The 23,927-nt window shown below is 33.8% G+C and overlaps 2 protein-coding genes across 2 annotated transcripts in view; both read right to left on the bottom strand.

Annotated features, from left to right (window-relative positions):
- Positions 1-223, bottom strand: part of LOC111504984 (cathepsin F) — a 9,427-nt gene extending 9,204 nt beyond the window's left edge. The window contains 2 exon segments of the mRNA XM_074179673.1: positions 147-192; positions 194-223. Coding sequence (XP_074035774.1) covers positions 147-192; positions 194-223 — 76 coding nt within the window.
- LOC141479865 (uncharacterized) lies at positions 202-23,927 on the bottom strand. The gene is given in 12 exon segments (XM_074179671.1): positions 202-311; positions 392-623; positions 6,589-6,746; positions 6,953-7,184; positions 9,069-9,226; positions 14,438-14,663; positions 17,408-17,499; positions 17,502-17,793; positions 18,599-20,005; positions 20,527-20,703; positions 20,919-21,131; positions 23,501-23,927. Coding segments are annotated over 12 exon segments (3,432 nt in total). The 5' UTR covers positions 23,663-23,927; the 3' UTR covers positions 202-228.

The raw sequence follows: 23,927 nt of genomic DNA, 5'->3' as shown, positions 1-23,927 counted from the left end.
ATTTTCAATATCCCCTTATTAATAGCTGAAATGATCCAAAATATAGGACTTTCTTTTGAATTTCTGGGAAAACATTGAAATCAATCATTCAAACTGAAAAATTCTAAATCACGCAACCTTTTTTTCATTTTTCAGTTCAATCTTACCTTGTTCAAATTTGTTGAGCAAACGAATAATGTCGATATTTTTTTTTGAAAACCCTTAGACGGAAATCATACTCCATTGCGTTCAGGTAAGTTTTTCTGTACGTTTTGTAAATAATCCAAATAAATTATTCAAATCTTCATCCAGAGATTTGTCATCGTCCAAATCTGTAAATGAAATTTCATTGAGTTCTATAATTATATTATATCTCTTCATGATGAAAAACCAAATCTGTATGCAAAACTACCTTGAAGGCTTCTCTTTCCTCTTACAAGATAGTAAGATTTGTCTTCATCGTCGCAAGTTATGTTCGTCTTCCTACCATTTTCCAGCCAAGGTTGATTCCAAATTACGAAATTACAGATCTTGCTTTGTGCACCCTGAAGTTCCCCACACTTTTCAATTTCGGTGTTATCGCCTTTTACGCAATCAGAAAGAACGAGTTTGGCCTTCACTTGCCACAAAGATCCTGAGACTACCTGCGGAGAAAGAAACAATCTCAATTGTTATTAATGATGCTGTATTAATCTTTTATTGTCTTGAGAAACTCCATCATATTTATTCCTCATTAAACTAACAAAAATTATTGATTGAATGGGTGAGGTATTGCTTCATTTTTTTGAATTCATTCGAAAGATTTTCTACTTGCCCAGTAAATATGATGTACAGATTGAGATTCAATGGAGTTTTTTTATAGAAAGTTTGATCAATCAATCAAATATACTTTATTGTCTGAAGAACTACATCTTGTAGACAAAGTCTACAATATGTAATATGTAAGATACAAAAATCTACATAAAAAAAACATACACAATTTAAACAAAATACAATAAACATAAGCTAAAAATGTGAAATACACTGAGATATTCAGCTGAAAATAACAAGACATAGAAATAAAAGTTAAGATTCAAGTTAATCGTCAAGATACTCCTGAACTGAATAATATAGGCCCAACAAGTAGCATTTTAACTGCTTTTTGAATTTGTTAAGCACTATAATTTCTTTAATTCGGGCTGGTAAGTGGTTAAACAGTTTGATCCCGTTGACTATAATTGAATCCCTAACTAAGGGAGCTCGCAGGAATAGGCAGATCTATGTTACTATTGTGGCTACGAGTATTATATGAGGAAGGGGGAGATGCACAAGAATTTTTTTTTATCAAGCAAACTGATTCCAAGATAAACAGGGCAGCTACTGTTAAAATACCGTGGCTATAAAAAAAGGCTTGCATGGATCCCTGGGAGCTGCTTTGCACATATATCGGACAGCCTTTTTTTGGAGCACAAAAATCATTTGAAATAAATCTCTAGAACAGACTCCCCAGAAGGCAATTCCATATTTAATATGGGGATCTATTAGAGCGAAATAAGCTGTTCTTGAATGGAAGTAGCCTAGTTCTCTAGAAATCACTCTTAGTGCATAGCAACCTGAGGCAAGCTTCTTGCTTAAGTTTATTGTGTGATTTTTTAAATTTCATTTATCATCAATGTTCAACCCTAGAAATTTATAATTATGTACCCTGTCTAAGATTTTGTCACCAAGGCAGATCTCAGGTAAGTTGCAGTGGAAAATAAGTATGCTAGTTTTATTTATATTAAATGATAACTTATTGCAGTTGCACCATTCTTTGATTTTGTTGATGTCAGCTGAGATGGCATCTTGAAGGGTAGGAATGTCCTTGTTGTGCCATAATAAAGTGGTGTCATCAGCAAAGAGAGTAATTGTGGCCGTTATATCTATAAAAGCTAAGTCATTTACGTAGATAAGAAACAAAATTGGGCCAAGGATCGATCCTTGTGGTACACCACATTTGATAGTTTGAGCAGAGTAACACTCGGTTGTTTTAACTACCTGTTTGAAACCAGTGGAGAGTGTTGTTGAAGGGTGGTGTTTCAATTTACACAGCAACTCTAGTGTTGTAGTAGAGAATATCACTCCGAGTTCTAAGGTTACTAGAGGATCTGTAGACAACTTGTAGCACAATAGAAATGAACAGAGATATTCAGGGGCATTATAACTTGTGCGATAAATGGAAGTTTGCAATATTCTCTAGATGACGCATTAGTCAGTAATCTGGGGGCTGTCTTCTCCTGTCAAAAATGCTGACGAGAATAGAGGAATTACTAACATAGAATAACCCCTTCAAATTAAAACAAAGAAAAAAATACAGTTCTCAGTTCACTCATCCATGGGTACCTCATTGCCGGCGACACCAGCCTTATGTGTCAAATGTGTGACTCTCACGTAACTGTAGACCATATCTTAACAAAGTGTGTGCTATATTCCAACAAAAGACTAACTCATGGCATCCCGCCTTCAATTAACAACGCATCCACCAGCCATACTCAAGATTGAGCATTGGTCAGGATTCTCACATATACCAAGAAATCAGGTGCTATAACCGACTTATGAATATATTCCCGCACTAGACTCAGCGAGTACAAATGTGTTGAAGGATAATCTGACTCGTTATCTAATAAATCGATCATTTTACTCCATTGAAAAGCTTTTAGACGCTACATTGTAGAGAATTTGAATCTAATTGTATGTATATTTTCTATATTTTAAATTGTATATTTCTGAATTTTCTTTATTGCCTTGTGACTAGTCCAATAAGTGTTTTGCATGTATATATGTATTCTCTTGTATGTATATGTAAATTCTTCAGTGATGAATAAATAAAGTCTAATTCTAATCAGGACCTAAGTGTAATATTGAAAATATTGAAAAGTTTTTATAAAATGTCAACTTGTTCAACCTTATATAATACCACTGCAACCGAGGCATTGTTCAGTTGCTAATAACCCTGGAGGTTGATGCGACTTCAAATAAAGTAAATAAAAAAAAAAAGTATTTAAGCATAGATGTAATTCCACCCCACACCATTATTGATCCACCTCCTAAAGGGACCGTTGAAAATAAACACCAGGGAGTAAAACGTTGATTTCTTCTTCTTTATACTCTGGTCGGATCACCATTACCAAAAAGAGTAAATTTAGGCTCATCAGAAAAGAGAACTGTAAGCCAACGTCTGTGTGCCCAATCAAACTACATTCTTTCTCTTTTGCGACTTGGTGTAAGCCGAGGCACCTGGACTGGTTGTTTAGATCTCAATCCGCTTTCCCAAAGTCGAATTTCTCACACTCTGTTCGGAAATTTGGGTCCCCATTGCTCGACTTAGCTCATTTTGTAGCTCCCTGGCTGTTGAAAATCTGCGTCTGAGGGCACTTAGACGTGAATACCTGTCCTCTTGGGCTGAAGTGAACCTTCGCCGCACTTAACCTGGTCTCCCATGGACAGTCTCTAGTTGTTGGTAGCGGTTCCAAAGTCTTGAAACCACTGACTTTGACTCAACTGACGTTGAGAAACACCATCTACAATTCATGTGACAGCCCTAGTGACATAATTGTCAGAAAAAAATCTTCAAACATCTGCCATGATACGTAAACAGGGGTACCAAATAGAAAATGAGTAAACTGCACCTTGTAAATTCGAATCACAACTAATTAGTATTTGGAATCACACTCTTTTCCACTCCTGTTTAGGTATGTTGAAAAAAAATCTATCCTAATCCAAAGCCAAGAGACAAAAACAACCTCTGTTGTTTCTTATCAAAGTTGTCCACTACCAAACGTCACATTATTATATTTATCATAAAACTTATTCTTGTACACAACCATTACAAAATAGTGATCCTTCAATTGTTTTGAGCGGTGTAATATTTTATTCAATTTTTGCAAGTTCCTCTTGTCTCTCTACAGCAGTAATTACTACTGGTATAGTCGAAGTAACTGATATAGTAATTCTTAAAGCTATTGGCGAACTCAAAGGCCAAAAAACCAATACAAAGAAATAATGCCGCTACCAATTAGTCCACGTGGACTGAAGAACTGGCGGTTCGTTTTGGATAATTTTTACTAACCGAGTTTTATGAATGGCTGAAGAGTCATAAAATTAAATTTGAAGTCATGTTACGGTGACCAAGATTTGAAAAAAAATCTATACTAATCCAAAGCCAAGAGACAAAAACAACCTCTGTTGTTTCTTATCAAAGTTGTCCACTACCAAACGTCACATTATTATATTTATCATAAAACTTATTCTTGTACACAACCATTACAAAATAGTGATCCTTCAATTGTTTTGAGCGGTGTAATATTTTATTCAATTTTTGCAAGTTCCTCTTGTCTCTCTACAGCAGTAATTACTACTGGTATAGTCGAAGTAACTGATATAGTAATTCTTAAAGCTATTGGCGAACTCAAAGGCCAAAAAACCAATACAAAGAAATAATGCCGCTACCAATTAGTCCACGTGGACTGAAGAACTGGCGGTTCGTTTTGGATAATTTTTACTAACCGAGTTTTATGAATGGCTGAAGAGTCATAAAATTAAATTTGAAGTCATGTTACGGTGACCAATAGAATGTAGCGATGAGTACCGCCGTTGTGTCGTCAATGTTCAGTTCAGGAAATGATCGCGATTTGAGTGTTGAAATTCGATATTGGTGAAGTTATAATTACTTATAATTTTTGTTATTTGTTTAAAATGTGGCGTCCTTGGACAAGTACTGATAGTAATAACGAGTATGATGACAACGCAGACTTTTTGCTGTGTAGTGATTCCAATAGCGCTGGTGAACAAAGCGAAAAAGAGATACCAGTGAATAAGATTCGGATGCATTTGAATATTGAAACACAGTGAGTATGTTTCAATGTATATAAGAATCTATATATCAAGTTTGGTTTCGAGGGAAAACAACTATTACAAGCAACATCAGATTTGACCGGAATTCCTTTCTCAACTGTACGTAAAATAGTCAAAAACAAACCTTATGAACACAAGATGCGATGTGATGCGGGATTACCAAAACCTTTAGATGTTCATCTAATAAAATCATTAAAAAAAACAATATACGAGTGTTACAAAAGCAATGAGATTCCTACAATCGAAATCATAAGGAAGAAATTGAATACTTCCGGCCATAACGTGAGCTGCTGTGACAAAACTCTTCAGAATTGGATAAGAAACTAGGATTTAGATTTAAAATAATAAACAAACGTCAAGCAGTTATGGAAAGCAGAAGAATAGTGGAATTGCGTAACAAATACTTGGAACGAATAACTAAATATAGACAAGATCAACGGCAAATTTTCTATTTGGAAGAAACTTGGTATGACACTCAAGACACAGTTACGAAAGAATGGACTGATGGTTCGAGAATGTGCACGCCTAACATGCCTGCAAACAAAGGATCACGACTAATCATTGTGCATTGCGGAAGAAGCAAAGGATGGGTTCCGAATTCTTGGAAATTATGTGGAAAAAAACTTGAGGACTGCAAGGTTGACTATCATAAGAACATGGAAGCTAATATTTTTGAGGAATAGTTTGAAAACACATTGGTCCCAAATTTGAATGCGAATAGTGTAACAGTTCTTGACAACGGTTCCTATCATTCACGACAGCTCATCAAAGTACCGAATAAAAATTCGAGGAAAGATGAAATACAAAGTTTTTTAATGGATAACAATTTGTATTTTGAAGATAACCATACCAAAAACCAACTACTTGAAGTTTTACAGACAAACACATGTGAAAAATTGTGTGCCCTTGAGAGTATTGCTGAAAAGTATGGACACACCATATTGAGACTTCCCCCCTATTTTTGTGTTTTCAATCCCATCGAGTTGATTTGAGGAAAATTGAAACAAAGCATCAGGCTTAAAATAATTTCTAAAATCTAATCTAATATTACCGAAGAAGACTGGCAGAAAAGGATTAAAAAAGTAATTTTAGTTGAAAAAGACTATATGGAGGTTGGAAATAAATTCATTATTAATAGTGAAACAGAGAATATGGAAGAGGAATTATCAGAATCTTTCGAAGAAAGTTAGTGAAGTGTTTTTGAAGCAATCAATTATATATATATATATATATATATATATATATATATATATATATATTATTATATATATATAATATATATATAATATATATATATATATTTTATATATATATATATATATAAGTAGTTAGGTTAGTTCACAAGTGAGTGTGTCTATTCGACTCTACACCGCAACCTGCAAGGGTTTATTGTGGTTGATAAAAATAGCTGCGTAAACGCAAGCGAAACATAAGTGGAACCACCTATTGGTGTGACACCCAAGTCAATTTGCCAAGTTTTTTATGTCAGTGTTGGTGGTTTGACCAATCAACCGACAACTGCGTCAGCAGAAATTTGGGAAGCTAACCTGAAATGTCATCCATATGTTTCTAGAAATGATATGAAATCGACAAAGGTTAATGCAGTCAAGCTGCTGAAATGCAGGGTGGCACTATATCGTTTACTTGAACTATACTACTGATTTTTCAATATCCAAATGATACAAATTTTCCAACTGTCACAAAATTGATATAGCACATTTTATCAACGAACTCTACCTGTGAGGAAACACTCAGAATATCTTGAATTTTGTATCTGTTTCTGTGTGAAGATTGGCCGTCAAGATGGAGAAGTCCTTCTTTTAAAAATTCTTTCACTTCTGAATTAACTCCAGATTCCTCAGTAATACCTCCAACTAAAGGTGGTTCAGAATCATCTGAAATTGAAATTATTCAATTAGGTTATTCCCGTGGCTAACTCAGTAAAAATTTTTAATTTCTTGTTGTATTTGCATTGTATTTTGTTTGGGTTTTTACATATGACGCTGCCCTGCAAAATCAGATGTCTACCATTTAACATACTAAAACGTCTTCCTAATATTCAGAATGGATTTCTATAATAAGTAAATTATTTATTGATTACCTTGAACACTCCTTTTTCCTCTAACGAAATAGTAAGATTTGTCTTCATCGTCGCAAGTTATGTTCGTCTTCCTACCATTTTCCAGCCAAGGTTGATCCCAAATTACGAAATCGCAGATCTTGCTTTCTGCACCTTGAAGTTTTCCACACTTTTCAATTTCGGTGTTATCGCCTTTTATGCAATTGGAAAGAACGAGTTTAGCTTTCACCCGCCACAAAGATCCCGAGACTACCTGTGGAGAAATAAAAATCTCAATTGTTGGAAATTCACAGGTAGTAATAATCATTATGACTCAAATTACTATAAAAGCATGACACAGAATTTGTACAAACAGTATTGTGACGCCCAAAGATGCTATCGTATAGCGAAACACGTGTGGCGGTTTTCTAAACTTTCAAGTAGAAATCTAACATAAGTGTGTTTTTTGAATACAAGTCAAATCATCTTCAAATGACGCGGTGGAAATTTCATCAGAAACTTCTAGTAACTTAAGAAGTACCTCAAAGTTCTATTTTAGGAACAATTTTGTTTGCTTCTACACAAACGACCTGCTCAAAAATATCAGGGTTTATGAAGCAAGTGCATACGATGACACAACCTTTCTAGTGAAAGCTAAAGATGAAAGTGATTCAAGACAACAATCAGAGCAAGCTCTAGCTGAACAGATATTTGGTTTATTGAAAATATACTCTTGCTGAAAAAATAAAAATACAAAGGCTCACGCTGCCAAACAAGACCAATATAGAGAAAAAGTCACTGAAATTTCTTGTAACGCATATGAACTTGAAACTAGAATGGAAGGACAAATAAGTAATTTGAGTAAGAAGCTTAATTCGGTAATATATTGTATAAGGACAGTGAAAACAATTTCGACACACTAACCAGCTAAAACAGCCTATTATGCAAATTTTCATAGTGTAGCAACATATGCAATTCTTTTGTGGGGTACTGAAGCGAGAAAAGCGAATCTAAAGTATTTGTCAAAAAATCAAATCAATCTCCCATTATTCCGACTCCCACCCAGAAGTATGTTTGTGGAGTTGTTTCCTGGCTCTGTCTGCAGGTGGCGCAGTGGATACCCCACTGAATTAACTGCAGAAAGAGTTCATGACTAGCTGGAATTATATTTGTTTGGTCGTGATACTCAGACGGTTCACACCGTTTTGAAGAGAGCATGCCCGGTACTGATGATGGGACAAGTACCCCGAAACCGGTCGTATCGACATGACCGTTGGTCGTATCGACATGAGAGGCAAGGGTTAAGGTGTATTCACCTGAAACTGGAGCATGTCATACGCACCTCTCTGGAATATATAATGGGAAAAGCTACATCCATGGAGTTACTGACAAAGTGAGCTGAATTCTGAAGAAACATAACGTAAAGGCAGTATTCACAGCCAACAACCAAATCTCCACTATGTTGAGTGGAAGAGTAGCATAAGCTAAACTCCGCCAGTATAAAGACAATTTATTATTATTATTATTAAGAACACCCTAGAACACGATACGCAATGAAGCACAGGCATATACGAAATATCATGTTCTAACTTTTCCAGAACTTACATCGTCCAGACCAATAGAAGAATTTCCAACAGAGCCTATGAACATGAATTAGCTGTTCGCAAATCAGATCCAGCATCATCTCTCTTCAAACACCACCAGGAAACAGGTCACACAATAAGCTTCGAAAACACCAAGACCGTTGCTACAGAGAAAAATCTTCAGGCCAGGATAATTCGGAAAGCAATAGAAATTGAAAAACGTCCCAACTGCCTTAACAAGCGAGATGATTCGCAGAGACTACCACAAACATGGAGGACATTGTTGTCACGAAAGATACCTGAAAATAACTCAGGTACCCGGTCAGGTAGACGGAATAGCTGCCACAACAAGCTGAAAATGTTGGACAGGTGCCTGACGGTTCTACTTTAGCTTTCTGCGCAGCATTAGCTGGATAAGTTGTTCTTTTTTCGTCTGTTTATGTGTTATTTAAGCACACTGAAAATAATGATATTGTTATATTTCACTTATAATGAATGGATTGATTGAGAAAATGTTTACAAATATCACATTATTGTTGATACGTTTTCTTTGTACAAATACAAGGATATCTTACCTGTGAGGAAGCACTAAGTATATCTTGGATTTTGTATCTGTTTCTGTGTGATGATTGGCTGTCCAGATGAACAAGTCCATCATTCAAATATTCTTTCACTTGTGGGTCGTTTGGAGATGTTTCAGTAATACCCCCAACTAAAGGTGGTCCAGATCCACCTGAAATTAAAATTATTTGATTAGATTTCTCCATTTTTACATTTTTTTTTAATTTTTCTGTCCACTTATTGCAAGCAATTCCATTTGACTCTACTCTCGAAAACCAGATACAATTATGCATATTTAGGCATGATGGAGTTTCTTCCAAGGAATATCGCAGAATCGGAAGGTATCGTCTTTGAGTTGAATTTACTGTTCTAAAGATAGCAGCATGGCGAACTTTTGAGTTTTCTCAGACATCACCCTACAGTCTAGTGTCTTTGAAACTAGTATCAAAGTGAAGTTAGTGAAGCGCTTTGTTTAACTGCGCTACATATAAATACAACAATCCACGTGGATAGTGAATAATTGAAAATTTTGAGAGTCACGTTATAGAAAACAACAAAAACACCTATTCAACAAAAAAGCAACGTCTCCTTATCTGTGTATCAGCTATTTGTCTGTATTTTATCTGTAGTTTTTCTCTGATTTTTTTTACTTTGAACATGGCAAACAGATGTTTCGAAAGCAAAGTGGATTTTGAAGAAAATGAATCATTTGTTGAATGTGGCATGGAGGACACCCTCTCATACCACTTCAGCTTGCTCGGAATTATGCCCCAGCAAATTGAAATGTATGCAGTTGAAAAGGAGATCACTACAGTTTCTTTGTGTAGAATGTAAATCTGGTCTTCGTCAAGTTCCAGCTCTTATTAAAGCTCTTTCCAATCTTAGAAAGGAAGTTGAAGAAATGAAAATGGCCAAGCCACCTAAGCCTCAAAATAACGTTGGTGAAATAGATAAAAAAAATGATTTATAAAATGCTTGAGCGACAAAATCGTGCATCAAACCTCATCATGTTCAACATAATGAATTGCAATTAAAAACTCAGGCAGAAAGAATCTTACAAGATACAGAAGCTGTTAAAAAAGTTCTTAAAAATTTTAATGTAAATAAAAATAATTTGAAACTGTCCAGATTAGGGAAAGCATTAGCAAACAAAACCCGTCCTATCAAAGTGATACTTCAATCGCCAGACTATGCCAAATATTTCCTCAGTTCCAAGTATAAAAATCTCAGAGATCAGACTAAAGCTCAGCGAGAATACTATCGAAAGTTAAAATGAGAATTACAAAACCCGATTGATAATGGTGATAACTCAAAAGCCATAAGATATATCAGTAATAAAATCATTATTGTCAATAAAACTTTGAATAGTCCTTCAAAAAATAGAAAAATAATTCAATTATACAATTAAACACAGACATTATACTCGTATACCTGAATATTCAAAGTCTTCTTAAAAACAAAGATCAATAACAAGAAAGTCTAGTTTGCTACAACCCAAAAATTATATTACTAAGTGAATCCAGAATAACCAAAGATATCGAAGAAAGTAAATTGAAAATTCCCAATTACAATATAGTACGATGTGACTCAAAAAGTCGAAATACAGGTGATTGTCTCAATATACATTAAAAGCGACACTGTACACTCTTCCTAGAAAACATATACGCTGTAAAAATTGCTGCAAACGAACTAGGTTACACAATCGCAAAGTCAATAGGTATACTACTCCTTGATAGAGTCACATTTGCGATATGGTATCCCATTCTGGGGAATGTGCAGTGGAAATGTCCTTCAAAGTGTTTTTCTTTTACAAAAAAGAGCCCTGAGATACCTCTGTAAATTAAAATTTCGCGATTCGTGTAGAATTCACTTCAAGCAACATAACCTTCTCACGGTAGTGTGTATATTTATACTTGAAACAGTGTGTCTCATTTATAATCATAAACAAATATATAGTCAACTTATTTATTCATTTTATTCGTCTATTTATCTATATATTGTGGATTTATTTATGTATTGTGTATTTATTCATGTATTATGTATTTATTCATGTTTTTACGATATTCGTGTATTTATCTATGTATTCTAAATTTATTCATGTTATTACTTTGTACTAGGCGATATCACGCACAAGAAACATTTTTTCGAAAATGTTTCTTTTGTGATGCCTTTGTTTGTTCACCCCTATTTTATAATATTTTTGTTGTGATCATTATGGTGAATAAACTCATTATTATTATTATTATATTCCACTCTAGTTAAGGACTCCATTATATATAACAGCTGCAAGATGTACAACCACCTTCCAAATTATATCAAAAATATACAGTCCAACACTGGCTTCAGAAAATCTGTAAAAAGAGTTCTTTCCGATAGATCCTATTATAGTTTGGAAGAATATTATGCGGATATAATAGACTAATAATAAATATACCAAAACTTTACATTTTGATATCATATACCTACTATTGTTAATTAAATTTTAAATTTTAAATGAGTGACTGATTGTTTTTTAACAATTCAATTTTATAAAGTAGTGACTACGTATACTAAGTAAATAATTATCTAAATGTTATTCATATAATTTAATTTAATTTATTTTATTTATACAGGCTTTGTCAACAAGAGGTTATTCTTTGATAATAAAGCATATTTTGATTGATTGAAAAAATATATATTAGAAGGAAATTATTGGTGCAAAATTTTGCACCAATTGATTCGGCCGTTACTGGATGAAGATCCATAGTAATTTCAAAAACTACACCTCAACGATTTGATCTCCACAAACTTTATTTGAAAAATATATCACAAGACATTAGCTTTTTCAAGTGATCAAGCGAAACATGTTTCGCTAAGACATTAGCTTTTTCAAATCACTTGAAAAAGCTAATTCTTGTGATATATTTTTCAAATAAAGTTTGTGGAGATCAAATCGTTGAGGTGTAGTTTTTGAAAAAACTTCACTAATATTTATAATAAAGAAAATTCAAGGATAAAAAGATATAGAAACTTTAGTGAAAGTAATTTGGACTTTATAAAAATGGACTTAATACCATAATCATAATCATAATAATAATAATAATAATGCTTTATTATAATAAGACATCATCTTGTTGACAGAGCTTAGGTAGTACATACTTAAAAAAAAATGCAATACATACCAACTGAAATTAAAATGAAAATATAAATGGTGCATGGGTACAAACTATGTTAAAATGGAGGATATAAAAGATATGTATATATAAAAGAGTAAAAGTCAAGTTTATAAAAGAGTAGACATAAAAAGTAACAACTTAAGAGCTCCTTAATAAGTAAAGATAAAAAGCTATTTTTAAAATATTCATCCAAAGTATAATAGGGTCTATCAGATAGAAATTGTTTGATTAACTTCCTGAATTGGAAGTCATTTATATTGGCAGATCTTATATCCATATATAGTTGGACATAGTGAGTTTCACAGTGTGTCTGTAGTTTTGGGTATTATAATGGAAAGAGGATGCAGCAAAATTTAATATATGATTATTTATTAAACACACAGATTCCAGTATAAATAATGCAATTACCGTTAGAATATTATGTTTTTTCAAGAAGGTTCTACAGGAGTCTCTTGGTTTAAGGTTTCCTATATACCTTATTGCCCTTTTCTGTAAAATTAGTAGACTTTTGAATAAAGTTGGACTGCATGCTCCCCAAAATGATATTCCGTAGCGTAAGTGAGAATCTATGACTGCAAAGTACGCCATCTTTGCAATACTGAACCCCAATTCTTTATAAATCACTGTAACCGCATAACAGCCAGAGGAGAAGACTTTTCTAGTAAGTTGTTTAACATGATCCACAAATTTTAAATTCTGGTCAATGAAGACTCCTAGAAATCTAGTGATATTTTTAGATTCCAGTGATCTGTCTTCAAAAAAAAGTTCGTTGATTGAGCATCTAAATGATAATAAATTTGTTTTAGTTCAGTTAAAAGATAAAATGTTTGAATCACACCAATCTTTAACTTTTTTCAAGTCGGCAGAGATTATTTTGTGCAACTCACAAGTGTTTTTATTATTCCAAAGTATGGTAGTGTCATCTGCAAATAATGTGAACTTCCCAGAAATATTAAGCTTGGTGAGGTCATTAAAATATATAATAAGAAAAGAATGGGACCTAACACAGAACCTTGTGGAACTCCAGAATTAATTTCCCTTTTTTTTTAAATTTGAGTTGTTTTGACCATTTGCATCCGTCCCATTAAGTAGGAATCGAACCATTTGTGAGTTACTCCTCTGCATCCATAACGTTGGAGCTTTCTCAGCAGTATTTTGTGATCAATGCAATCGAATGCCTTTGACAGGTCACAAAATACTGCGGCAGACTTTTCACCGACATTTATCTCAGAATAAACTTTATTCAGAAATGAGAAAATAGCATCGTGGGTATTTTTATTAATCTGGAAGCCGAATTGATTTTCACTGATGATGTTATGCTTATTTATGAATCCAAGTAGTCATTTTTCAACTAGTTTTTCAATGATTTTTGCGAGATGTAGGGCGGAGATTACTTTCTTTCAGCAAGTTCACCGCAGAACAAATCGACCGCGATTCCAGAATCCTTAGACTCACTGAGGAACGCCTAACATTAATAACAATAGCCGCCGGTTAGTTTTTGGGGGCCCCCATGCAAAAATTCAGTTAGGAATAGTCATGACAAAACAATTTTACCGATCGCGAAAGAATAGCACCTAAAGGCTGACTTTCTACCAAAATGAGAATAGATGTCAATCTTGCTGAAGTGCCCATCAGCAAGTTGAGGACCGTTCGGAGAGCGGGGGTGGAAGGAGTGGGGTAGTAGGTTCTCCTCGCTAACAAATGGGGAGGGGGAAGCTTCTACTTCAGGGCACTCAACCCGGGAGGGGGCATGGGGGGGGCGGAGATTAGAGGGATCATCAGAATCTCCGACCTTATGCAGAGGAATGACCACAGAGGTTTTTAGAAAAAGGGAGAATATAACTGTTTGAAAGGATGAATTTATCAGTGAAACCAGTACATTTAGGACACTAGGAGGAAGGTTTTGTATTATTTTGATCGAAATGTCATCGTAACCTACAGTATGGTCATTAAATTCTACGGACGTAGAAATTATTTATCAAGAACTACTGAAGAAATTGTGAAGCAATTATTGATATTTCTCCAATACAAAATTGTAGTATCAACAGTCATTTGCCACGGTTTGATAACAAAGTTTACAGTAAAATTAAGAATCGTGATAGGACATACAGATTAAAAAAAACAAAATTACTGGGAAACATTCAGGAAACTGAGAAACGATGTTGTCAATGCGTTGAAAAGAAAAAAAATCAATATTATTCAAACAAATCAAACAAACTAAAACTTACCGAGGGAACGTCGAACCCTAAAAGAATAAGTTTTGTCGTCGCCCTCGCAGATGATTTTCGTCTGTCGACCATTCGTTTTCCAGGGCTGGTTCCAAATTTTGAAATCGCACACCTTACTAGATCCTCCTTCAAGTTCACCGCATTCGTCGATGTTATTGTCGGTACTTTTAGCACAGTCAGAGAGAACGAGTCTAGCTTTTATTCGAACCAACTGGCCAGCAACTACCTAAATTCAAAATTGATGATTACCAAGAAAACATAGAAATTTGAACAATCAGATCTTCTACGAACAAGTGGTGAAAATACGCCAATCATGTTTATCAACAATCCAATTGCCCCACAAGGTAACATATTTGGATTCCTCAATCTTTTAGCCAAAAACAACACAGTAACCATGCCTCAGCCACCGTATGCATCAGATTTGGCTCCCTGCGAGTACAAGTCTATTATATCTGAGGGAAACTACTTTGAAGGAGACAAGATAAAAATTTGATGAATGAATAAATATTTTTTGAGAAAAATGAAAATGGGGAATGTTCCTCAATTTGGGTTATTACAGCAAATGAAAGTTTGAACAAAATAAAGTTGAGTTTGATTCATGAGTTTTTCAAATTCACTTCGAAAATTATTCAAATTGATGTTTCAAATGGTGGGTTTTAATTTTTAAAGGGATTTGTTTCTAATTCACATATTGGCAACAGCGCCTATATCAAGTTGAAATAATTTATACGTACCTAGACATTCTACTTTAAAAAAGGAAAATTATCTTCATAAATCAACAATTAAGGCAAAATATAAATTATAGTTCAATACCACCTCTACAAGCAACATAAACAACAGTTGTTTTGTTATTTATTTATATAGAGGAAGATAGGTTAGGTGCACAAAATGTCATGTCACAGAATGTCTCGGAACTTGGAACATAAGTAAACAGAACAGCACGCCTCTGAAATATGTCATCTTTGTTTGTCTCATACAGGTTACAGATTCATTGTCCTTTATTAGCTATAACCGATGTTGCCAAATGGTGAAATAAAAACGAATCCCTTCAAATGTTGAATGCATTATTTCATTCCTCTTTTTTAAGTATTTAAATATTTTTTTAACGAAAGAGGTTGAAATGATAAGTTTAAAATGCGTTGTTTTAGAGCTTTTTTATGAAAACATTCCCCATTCACCTCATTTTTTGATCAGGCTTCGTATACACTATTGATGAATATTCTTTTGCAAGTTTAGTCCAACTGTAGTCTGATATCTTCTTTTCCAATTTGTTTTACTTTAATTAATTGTTAATGTCAATTCTGAATGTTTTTATTTTAAATGTACCGTACGTTGACCTACCACTCGAAGTTTTCAATCATTTATGAACTAATTATACGTTATTGTTTTGTTGTACACAATGACTGAGAGATAGTCCACAAGTCAAGCGATTACACAGTTCCTCAACAACGTGTACAGGGAGTTGGATGAAGGTAAAAAGACGCTAGGGATTTTCATAGACTTAAATAAGGCATTTGATCTGGTAGATCACAAAATTCTCCTAACAAAGCTTGAAATGAATGGAATCAGGGGAATAACCCACAAATGGTTTGTAAGTTACTTAGAGGGTAGATACTACTACGTAGAGGTTAGCAGAAATGAATCAGAATCTAAAAATTGTTCCCTCGGGGATTCTCAGGGTTCTATATTAGGTCCACTCTTATATATATAACATATGTGATTTTTATAGTGATCAGTTCGTTATATATGCTGATGACACATATTTATTGATAACTCAGGAAAATATTAAAGCCACAGTTAATAAAGCATTCGATGAAATAAAAAAAACTCAAAAGTGGGTCTCATACAATGGTCGATCTCTTGTTAAATGAAAGAAAAACTGTGCTTTTACGTTTTAATCATTCGAAAACCACTCCAGATCATGGTTTACTAGTAACGTCAATTAATGGATCAATGCAACAACAAGAGGAGACAAAATTTTTGGGCTTGAAAATAACAGAAAATCTCATATGGAACAAGCATATTGATAATATTTGTAAAAAGATATCCTCAGTATATTATTGTATTCAACAACTACGCTGGAATGTAAATAGATCACTCTTATTAATGTATTACCAGGCATACTTTCACTGTAACATTTTCTATGGTATTATAGCTTGGGGAGCATCTAGTGATTGTTCCAGAATACTCAAAATTCAAAAAAGAACCATAAAGTGTATAGCAGAATATTAATTGTTACAAGTATATACATTTATGAGATATTAAAATATGTTAAATCACACATAACCAGCTCTCCAACTCTTAATGGTAATAGGAATTATAATACTAGAAATTCCCTACAGTTGGAAGTGTCAACACACAGATTAGTTGTATCTGAATCATGTCCCAGGCTTAAGGCCATTAAATTGTACAATAAACTTCCAAGTACAATAAAAATCTGGCTTTAAAACAGTATAACTATTAAATCAAAGAGTTATGGATGTTAACTTATGACCCTGTACATGTGTAACATTTTAGGAAGATTTTAATAACGATGCTGTTACATAAATAACAGATAATTTTTGTTTTTGACTATTATACAGTATGTATATGTCCAACATTTTAGACCGATTTCAATAACGATGCTGTTGCATAAATAGCAGATTATTTTAGGATTTGATTATTATATATTACAATATTATCTATGTTAATTGTATATTGTGCCTCTAAGTGCACGGAGTTTGTATTTTAAATTTTGTATTTGTACACGATTTGACATACTCAATGTCATCTATAGATGATCCAACTGAATAAATATTATTATTATTATTATTACTTCGATGTCTACATTGATTATATATCAAATTCTGTATGATCTAATTGAAAACCAATGATAACTCTACTAATTATCGAAACTTCTCAAAAATCACCCTGTATAAATAAAACTTGGTACTAAAAAAACATTTCAGCCTTTGTATCGAAAAAACTTACCTGTGTGGAAGCACTGATTATCTCTTTGATCTTGTATCTATTCGAATGGGGCGAATGAGAGTCCAAATGAAGGAGGCCATCCTTCAAAAATTTTTGACTTCAGGATCATCTTTTTCTATGTCGACTACACCTCCTGGTATACCTCTGCGTACTCTTTTATCATTACATGTACTTTTGATCAAGATGGGATTTGACATATCATCTTCGGTGTGAACCATAAGAGAGCATACTTTGACCAGTGGAGTTTTTTCCATTTTCACGCGCATCGAATAATATAAGCCGTCTATTTTCACCTTGTCCACACGAACTATTTTTGTTTTCACGTTGTTCCATCCTGACTTTCCAGCAGCTTTCATGGCGAATTTTTTCAACAGTTTGAATTCATCCTACAACAAGTACTCAATCATTTAAAATAGTTTTAGCATGAATCATCTGCCACAAACTCGAAAACTTTCTTGAGCGAGCTGTAGAAAAGGGGTGAATCTTTTCTATCAATGCGGTCTAAAGCAAGTGGTGCACAAGTTACCGATAAATGTCTCGAATATCAGTTAAAAAATCTGTTTTTTTCCGTTAACCAGCTGACGACCCCTCACGAACGACAACCCTCATAAGTAGAAACTTCTACAAGCTAAGAATTAACGAGGTCTTGCCTTTAACTGTGCGATCTCTAGCACGTATTATCAATAATTTCAATAGTTCACTCATTTCGCTTGTTCTTCGATAGATTTCAATTGAATTAACACGTATTTTAGACATATATTTATAGAGGAAAGTTATTACTGAATCGATGACATTTGGAATGTTGATCTGAGTCGCTACTGAATGGAATTTGATTATCTTTATTTAGATAGTTTCAACATTATTTGTTTATAGAGTCTGCACTTTTGTGTTGTTTGGTCTATTGAAATTTTCATGATACTTCAACTGTATTTTAACATGTACGAGTAACCATATTCTTGAAGTGTGCAAAAGCTTTATGCATAGAAGCACAAATAAATGAAAGTCCGAGCTTGTAATATTCACCAAGGAACAATGTTAACCACTTTTAAATGCACATTAAAAAAGATTTTGTTTCAAATCAAAACCTCATTTCAAGTTTAAGTTTTCTTATTTTAATAAATTTAATTCAAAAATTTAAACAAAAAATTATATGGAGTATGAAACCTATAAAACTAGAAACTTCTCCCTTACCTCTGTTAGACTCTCCAGATCTCCAGTTGATCTTTTTCTCACATATTCTACCTCCGGGATTTCATTTTTCTCAACTTTTTTACGTTCATCAGGACTGTCTGAACTTTTGGAACTTTTCGAACTTTCTGAACTTTTTGAACTTTTCGAGCTCTCTGAACTTTTTGAACTTTTCGAGCTATTTGAACTCGATGGTTTCGATCTGTGTTCTCTTTTCTTCCAGTTCTTACTTTCATCTGATGAACTGTCAGAATTTGCTGAACTGTCAGAATCCGATGAACTGTCAGAATCACTGTCATTTGCCCTTTTCTTGCGCTTATTCGTGTTATTTTGGTCCGACGAATCGCTATCAGAATCGCTATCACTTGCTTCCCGCTTGTGTTTATTATTCTTTTCCTCTGATGAGCTTATTGAATCACTCTCAGGGGAATTTTTTGAATCGCTGTCACTTGCTTCCCTCCTTTGTTTATTCTTCTTTTCCTCTGATGAGCTTATTGAATCACTCTCAGGGGAATTTTTTGAATCGCTGTCACTTGCTTCCCTCTTTTGTTTATCCTTCTTTTCCTCTGATGAGCTTATTGAATCACTCTCAGGGGAATTTTTTGAATTGCTGTCACTTGCTTCCCTCTTTTGTTTATTCTTCTTTTCCTCTGATGAGCTTATTGAATCACTCTCAGGGGAACTTTTTGAATCGCTGTCAGAATCGCTATCACTTGCTTCCCTCTTTTCTTTATTCTTCTTTTCCTCTGATGAGCTTATTGAATCACTCTCAGGGGAATTTTTTGAATCGCTGTCAGAATCGCTATCACTTACTTCCCTCTTATTTTTGTAGTTCTTTTCGTCTGACGAGCTATTTGAATCGCTGTCACTGACATCCCTCTTCAGACTACCTTGCTCGGCATTGTCTAACGAATCATCAGAGTATTTCGTCCAATCTGTCTGGTCTTGTTCAACTTTTGACTCGATTATCCGTTCGTTACCAGTATCCTCTATCGGAAGGATGAACTGAAGAAAGTTATTTCCACCTAGCATGAAAGTAGGCGTCATGACATCAGGTTTCTTTGCCGGTTCTTCGATTTCATTGTGATAGGCAAAATATCCTTCATTTACGGCCTTTGTCTCGGGTATTATTTGAGACTCAAGATCTGCAAGAAATTCATCATTTATTTCCTGCTGGTTGTTTTTATTAGGTTGATGCTCGGGCTCCTTAACGAGAAACTCTTGCGACACAGTACAGTTATTTTTGACGATATTTTTTGCTAAGCTTCTCCAAGGTTGCTCAAAGTATTCTACTTCGCAAATGTAAGTTCCGTTGGTCAAGTCTAACGGGCAAGATGGGTTAGTTGAATCTTTAGAGCAAGTTGTGGGGGCTATTTCCAGTAACAAAAGGTATTTGATTCCAGCGACGACCTAAGAAAAACAGATTGGGGCCAAGTTCAAAGAATATTAACTTTTAGGGCTGCATATAACTGTGTCGCAATTATTTTACGGTTTGCTGACCATGATCCGAAGGTTTTTACGGCCGAAGTTTCGTCTACAACTGCGGTAGATATTAACAAAACAGAGGGAATAACGGACGCAGTGTTCGTTGGTGGGTGTGAATGTACATATAAGATCTCTCATATCATTCTTATGTTACATTATACATGTTTTTTTCTCAGCAACACTTTTTTTAATAACTGTCCGTACTAGGATGTTTCTATTTGAAATTAATAAATGACTCATACAGACCATGGTCAACAAACCCGGTAAATAGCTTAAATAGGAGTTAACCAACTGTTCATTATGGAGAAAACAAAGTAAAAATTAATCAACGTCTAATACATTTATTTATTACTAGTATGATAAATTTCATTGTCAATGATATAGGAATGAACATAAAAAGTCAACAGTACAACATAGTACTTTTCTGAATATAGAAAATTTCATACCTGTTGCTGGAGCCTCAGAACTCTAACAAGCGTATGTTTTTCATTGCGTTCACTTTCGACATGCTTGAGAGCTGTGTCAACAAGGGTAGTTACACCTTCTGCGTCAAGATTCAGGTCAAACGGGCAGCCCAAACATGGTACATCGGCCGGCCTAACTAATTCAGGGGTAACCTCAAACTGAAACATTTTTATTTCGTTCGGCAAAAAATCTTATAACGATATTGAACCTCACTTCACTTAGCGAGGCAAACTAATTTGTATCAAATATTTAACCTACTGAGGAGACACTTCATAACTGTCCTTTTCTTAGTAATATATGTAAAATCAAAAAAGTTTGCTAATTAACTGCTTTTCTAGAAATGAAACGATATTTTATTTTTATCAGAACTTACCTCAACATTATTGTTATTTTGGGTGATGGATGTTTCATCAACTCCCGCATTTTTTTCTTTGGGAACGCATGATGTGCCGATAACTTGTAATCTGGAACTATTTGGATCTACCTTCAACGAACTGTGGCATCTCAGAGTTTTGTCATTACAAGACCCTTCAGAAGATGTCTTACATGTGGCTTCAACGTCTGTGTCAACTTCAACAGTTTCTTCCTGAAATTAGAAGAGTGATTCATAGTGTCAAATGCTACTATATCAAATACATTTTAATAAAAATTATTTTCAAAAAATTCCAAATAAACAAATTCTGATACTGTTAACTCTTAACAAATTTCTAGTATGGAAATGCCAACCCAATATATCGTCTGTATCACTTATATACCTTATACCTAAGTATCAATTTCCTTTCAAATCTCAACATTATTTCAGAAATTATTCAAAACAAATTTAAAAATAAATTTTCAGCACCCTGAAAAACGAAAACCTTGCGAATCCAAGCTTATATTTTAAAAATTCTTGGGGAATAGTTATTAATATGATTCCTTTTGATTTAAGTACAATGTATTCAATAACATTGTACAATGTATATTCCATATTTTGATTCACTGATTGATTAAATAATACCTGATAAGCCGGGTCAAAAATATTTTAAATTTAGTTTCTAAGTAGTAGTGAATGATAACCCAAACTGACTTATATTATTTGCGTACTTAACCTTATCTAACGTTTTTCAATATTGAAGCGATTGAGTACATGATGATATTATTGAAAATAACAAATTTTGAAATGTGCAAACAAGTAAGAAAATAAGTAACTGATTTTGATTATCAAAGAATATAAACTTTCACGGCCGAAGAAAGCTATTTTCCGGGATTTGGCAGTGTTCTGCAGATTTTTATGCCTGACGTTTCATCTACTACTGCAATGGACATTATCAAAGGCTATGTGGTAACGGTCGCAGTGCTCGAGTTGTTGTTCCTGTTCCGTGGCATAAAAACCTACCGACCACGGCCAAAAAACCCGGAAGATAGCTTTCACACTGATTTTGATTATATTTATATATTCAATTATACAGTGTCATCCCCAAAGTATGCACCATATGGGAAACTTATTTATTAAGGTTTTTCGACAAAAAGTTATTTCTGATAAAAGTTTGTGCATCCCCTAAAACTAAATATGCACCAACAAAATACAATAAATCACACGTAATATACGTGGAGCCTTCAAATATTTGATTTTGAGACAGAAGTAAAGTACTCTTATTTTGAAAAATTTCGGGAAACGTTATTCAGAAAAGTTATTCAGCATTGAAAAATACATCTAGATTTCAAGTCATGGCCATCTAAGTGAAGTATTTACCCATTTTTTAAAATGGGAACTACGAAAATAAAAATTTGCAAAAACAGCAAATAGACAGCATCCTGAATACGACGGTTTATTTTAAAAGATTGCATTATTACAAATTACACAACTATGGTGTTAAGCACAGTCAATTTTTTTGAAGGGTAAAATAATTTTCAAAGTTTTTGGTGCAAAGTTAATTTTATTTTTTGTCAACACCAAAAATTTCTCAAAATCATACAGTATTGTAACAAGAACTTAATATTCAATAATGTCAAATCACAAAACATCAAAATAAAATAGGTATTTTGGAACAAATTCATTGATTTTCTTGAGATTATTTGGAGAATTATTTTGGACAAGAAAATATCCAGAAAATCAATGAGTTTGTTCCAAAATACCTATTTTATTTTGATGTTTTGTGTTTTGACATTATCGAATATTAAGTTCTTGTTACAATACTGTATAATTTTGAGTAATTTTTTGTGTTAACAAAAAATAAAATTAACTTTGCACCAAAAACTCATTTCACTCTTCAAAAAAATTGACCGTGGTTAACACCATAGTTGTGTAATTTGTAATATTGCAGGCTTTTAAAATAAAACGTCGTATACAGGATGCTGTCTATTTATCGTTTTAGCAATTTTTTTTGTAGTCCCCATTTAACAAAAATGGGTAAGAAAATAAAACTTCACTTAGAAGGCCATGACTTCAACTTTAGGTGTATTTTTCAATGCAGAACAACTTTTACAAATAACATTTCCCGAGATTTTTCAAAATAAGAGTACTTTATTTTGTGCATTTAGAAACTTGAGTTTGTAACAAACTGACCATACCACACAGTCCCCTACGGCTCTGAGGAATGATTGATTTTCTACAGCCCCCTACGACTCTAAAGATTGTTTCTCCACAGCCCCGTACGACTGTGAAGAATATATTTGATAGACCAAAGCTTCGGAAAGGATACACCGAAATATGTACCGTGGGGTCCAATAAAATCATTGATAGGTCACCATAAGTATCAGTATATTCTTCAGTTCTTGAAATAAATAAATAATTTATCCATTTATAGTGAATTATTATATTTTATGTATCAGTTTAGGCCCATTCTGAAACCAATTCTAGTTGTTTTCAACAATGACTCACGATAGAGCAAAACGTATATTTTAGTAATAAAAGATGCAAAAAGGTTGAATATTTTGGCAACTCCTGTAATTTAATTTTCGAAATTTGATACCAACCTTCTGCCTCACATCAATCAGTCTGGCTTCTTTGTAGACATAATCACTAGGTTGATCATTTAAGTAGTCGAGTATTACAGATATTTGTTCATTTTTGTAGGATTCTTCACTAGCTGCTAATACAAAAGCCAAAAGCAGTAAAAACTGCTTTGGTAGCAACATATTTGCCACCAGAAGTCTGTAGCGTATCTCGAAAAACTGGTAGTTTAGTTTGAGTTCATCAGTATATCACTAATAATTTATGCTGAAAAACATTGGTCTCCCGACCTCTCTTATCTCTGAAACCAAAACAATAAACAGATTTACTAAAGCTGGCATCTATAGTATACTTGGCTATGTGACAAAGTTACTGATGATTCAATAGTAATTATGCATCATTTTAATGATTTACCGCAGTCATAAGATATTTTGTTGTCAGTAAATATAA

This window comes from Leptinotarsa decemlineata, unplaced genomic scaffold (genome assembly GCF_025532065.1).
Source record: "Leptinotarsa decemlineata unplaced genomic scaffold, Ldec_3_MD MMD2_tig00026282_RagTag_RagTag, whole genome shotgun sequence".
NCBI classification, from domain to species: Eukaryota; Metazoa; Arthropoda; class Insecta; order Coleoptera; family Chrysomelidae; genus Leptinotarsa; species Leptinotarsa decemlineata.
This window is presented reverse-complemented; position numbering and strand designations above follow the sequence as displayed.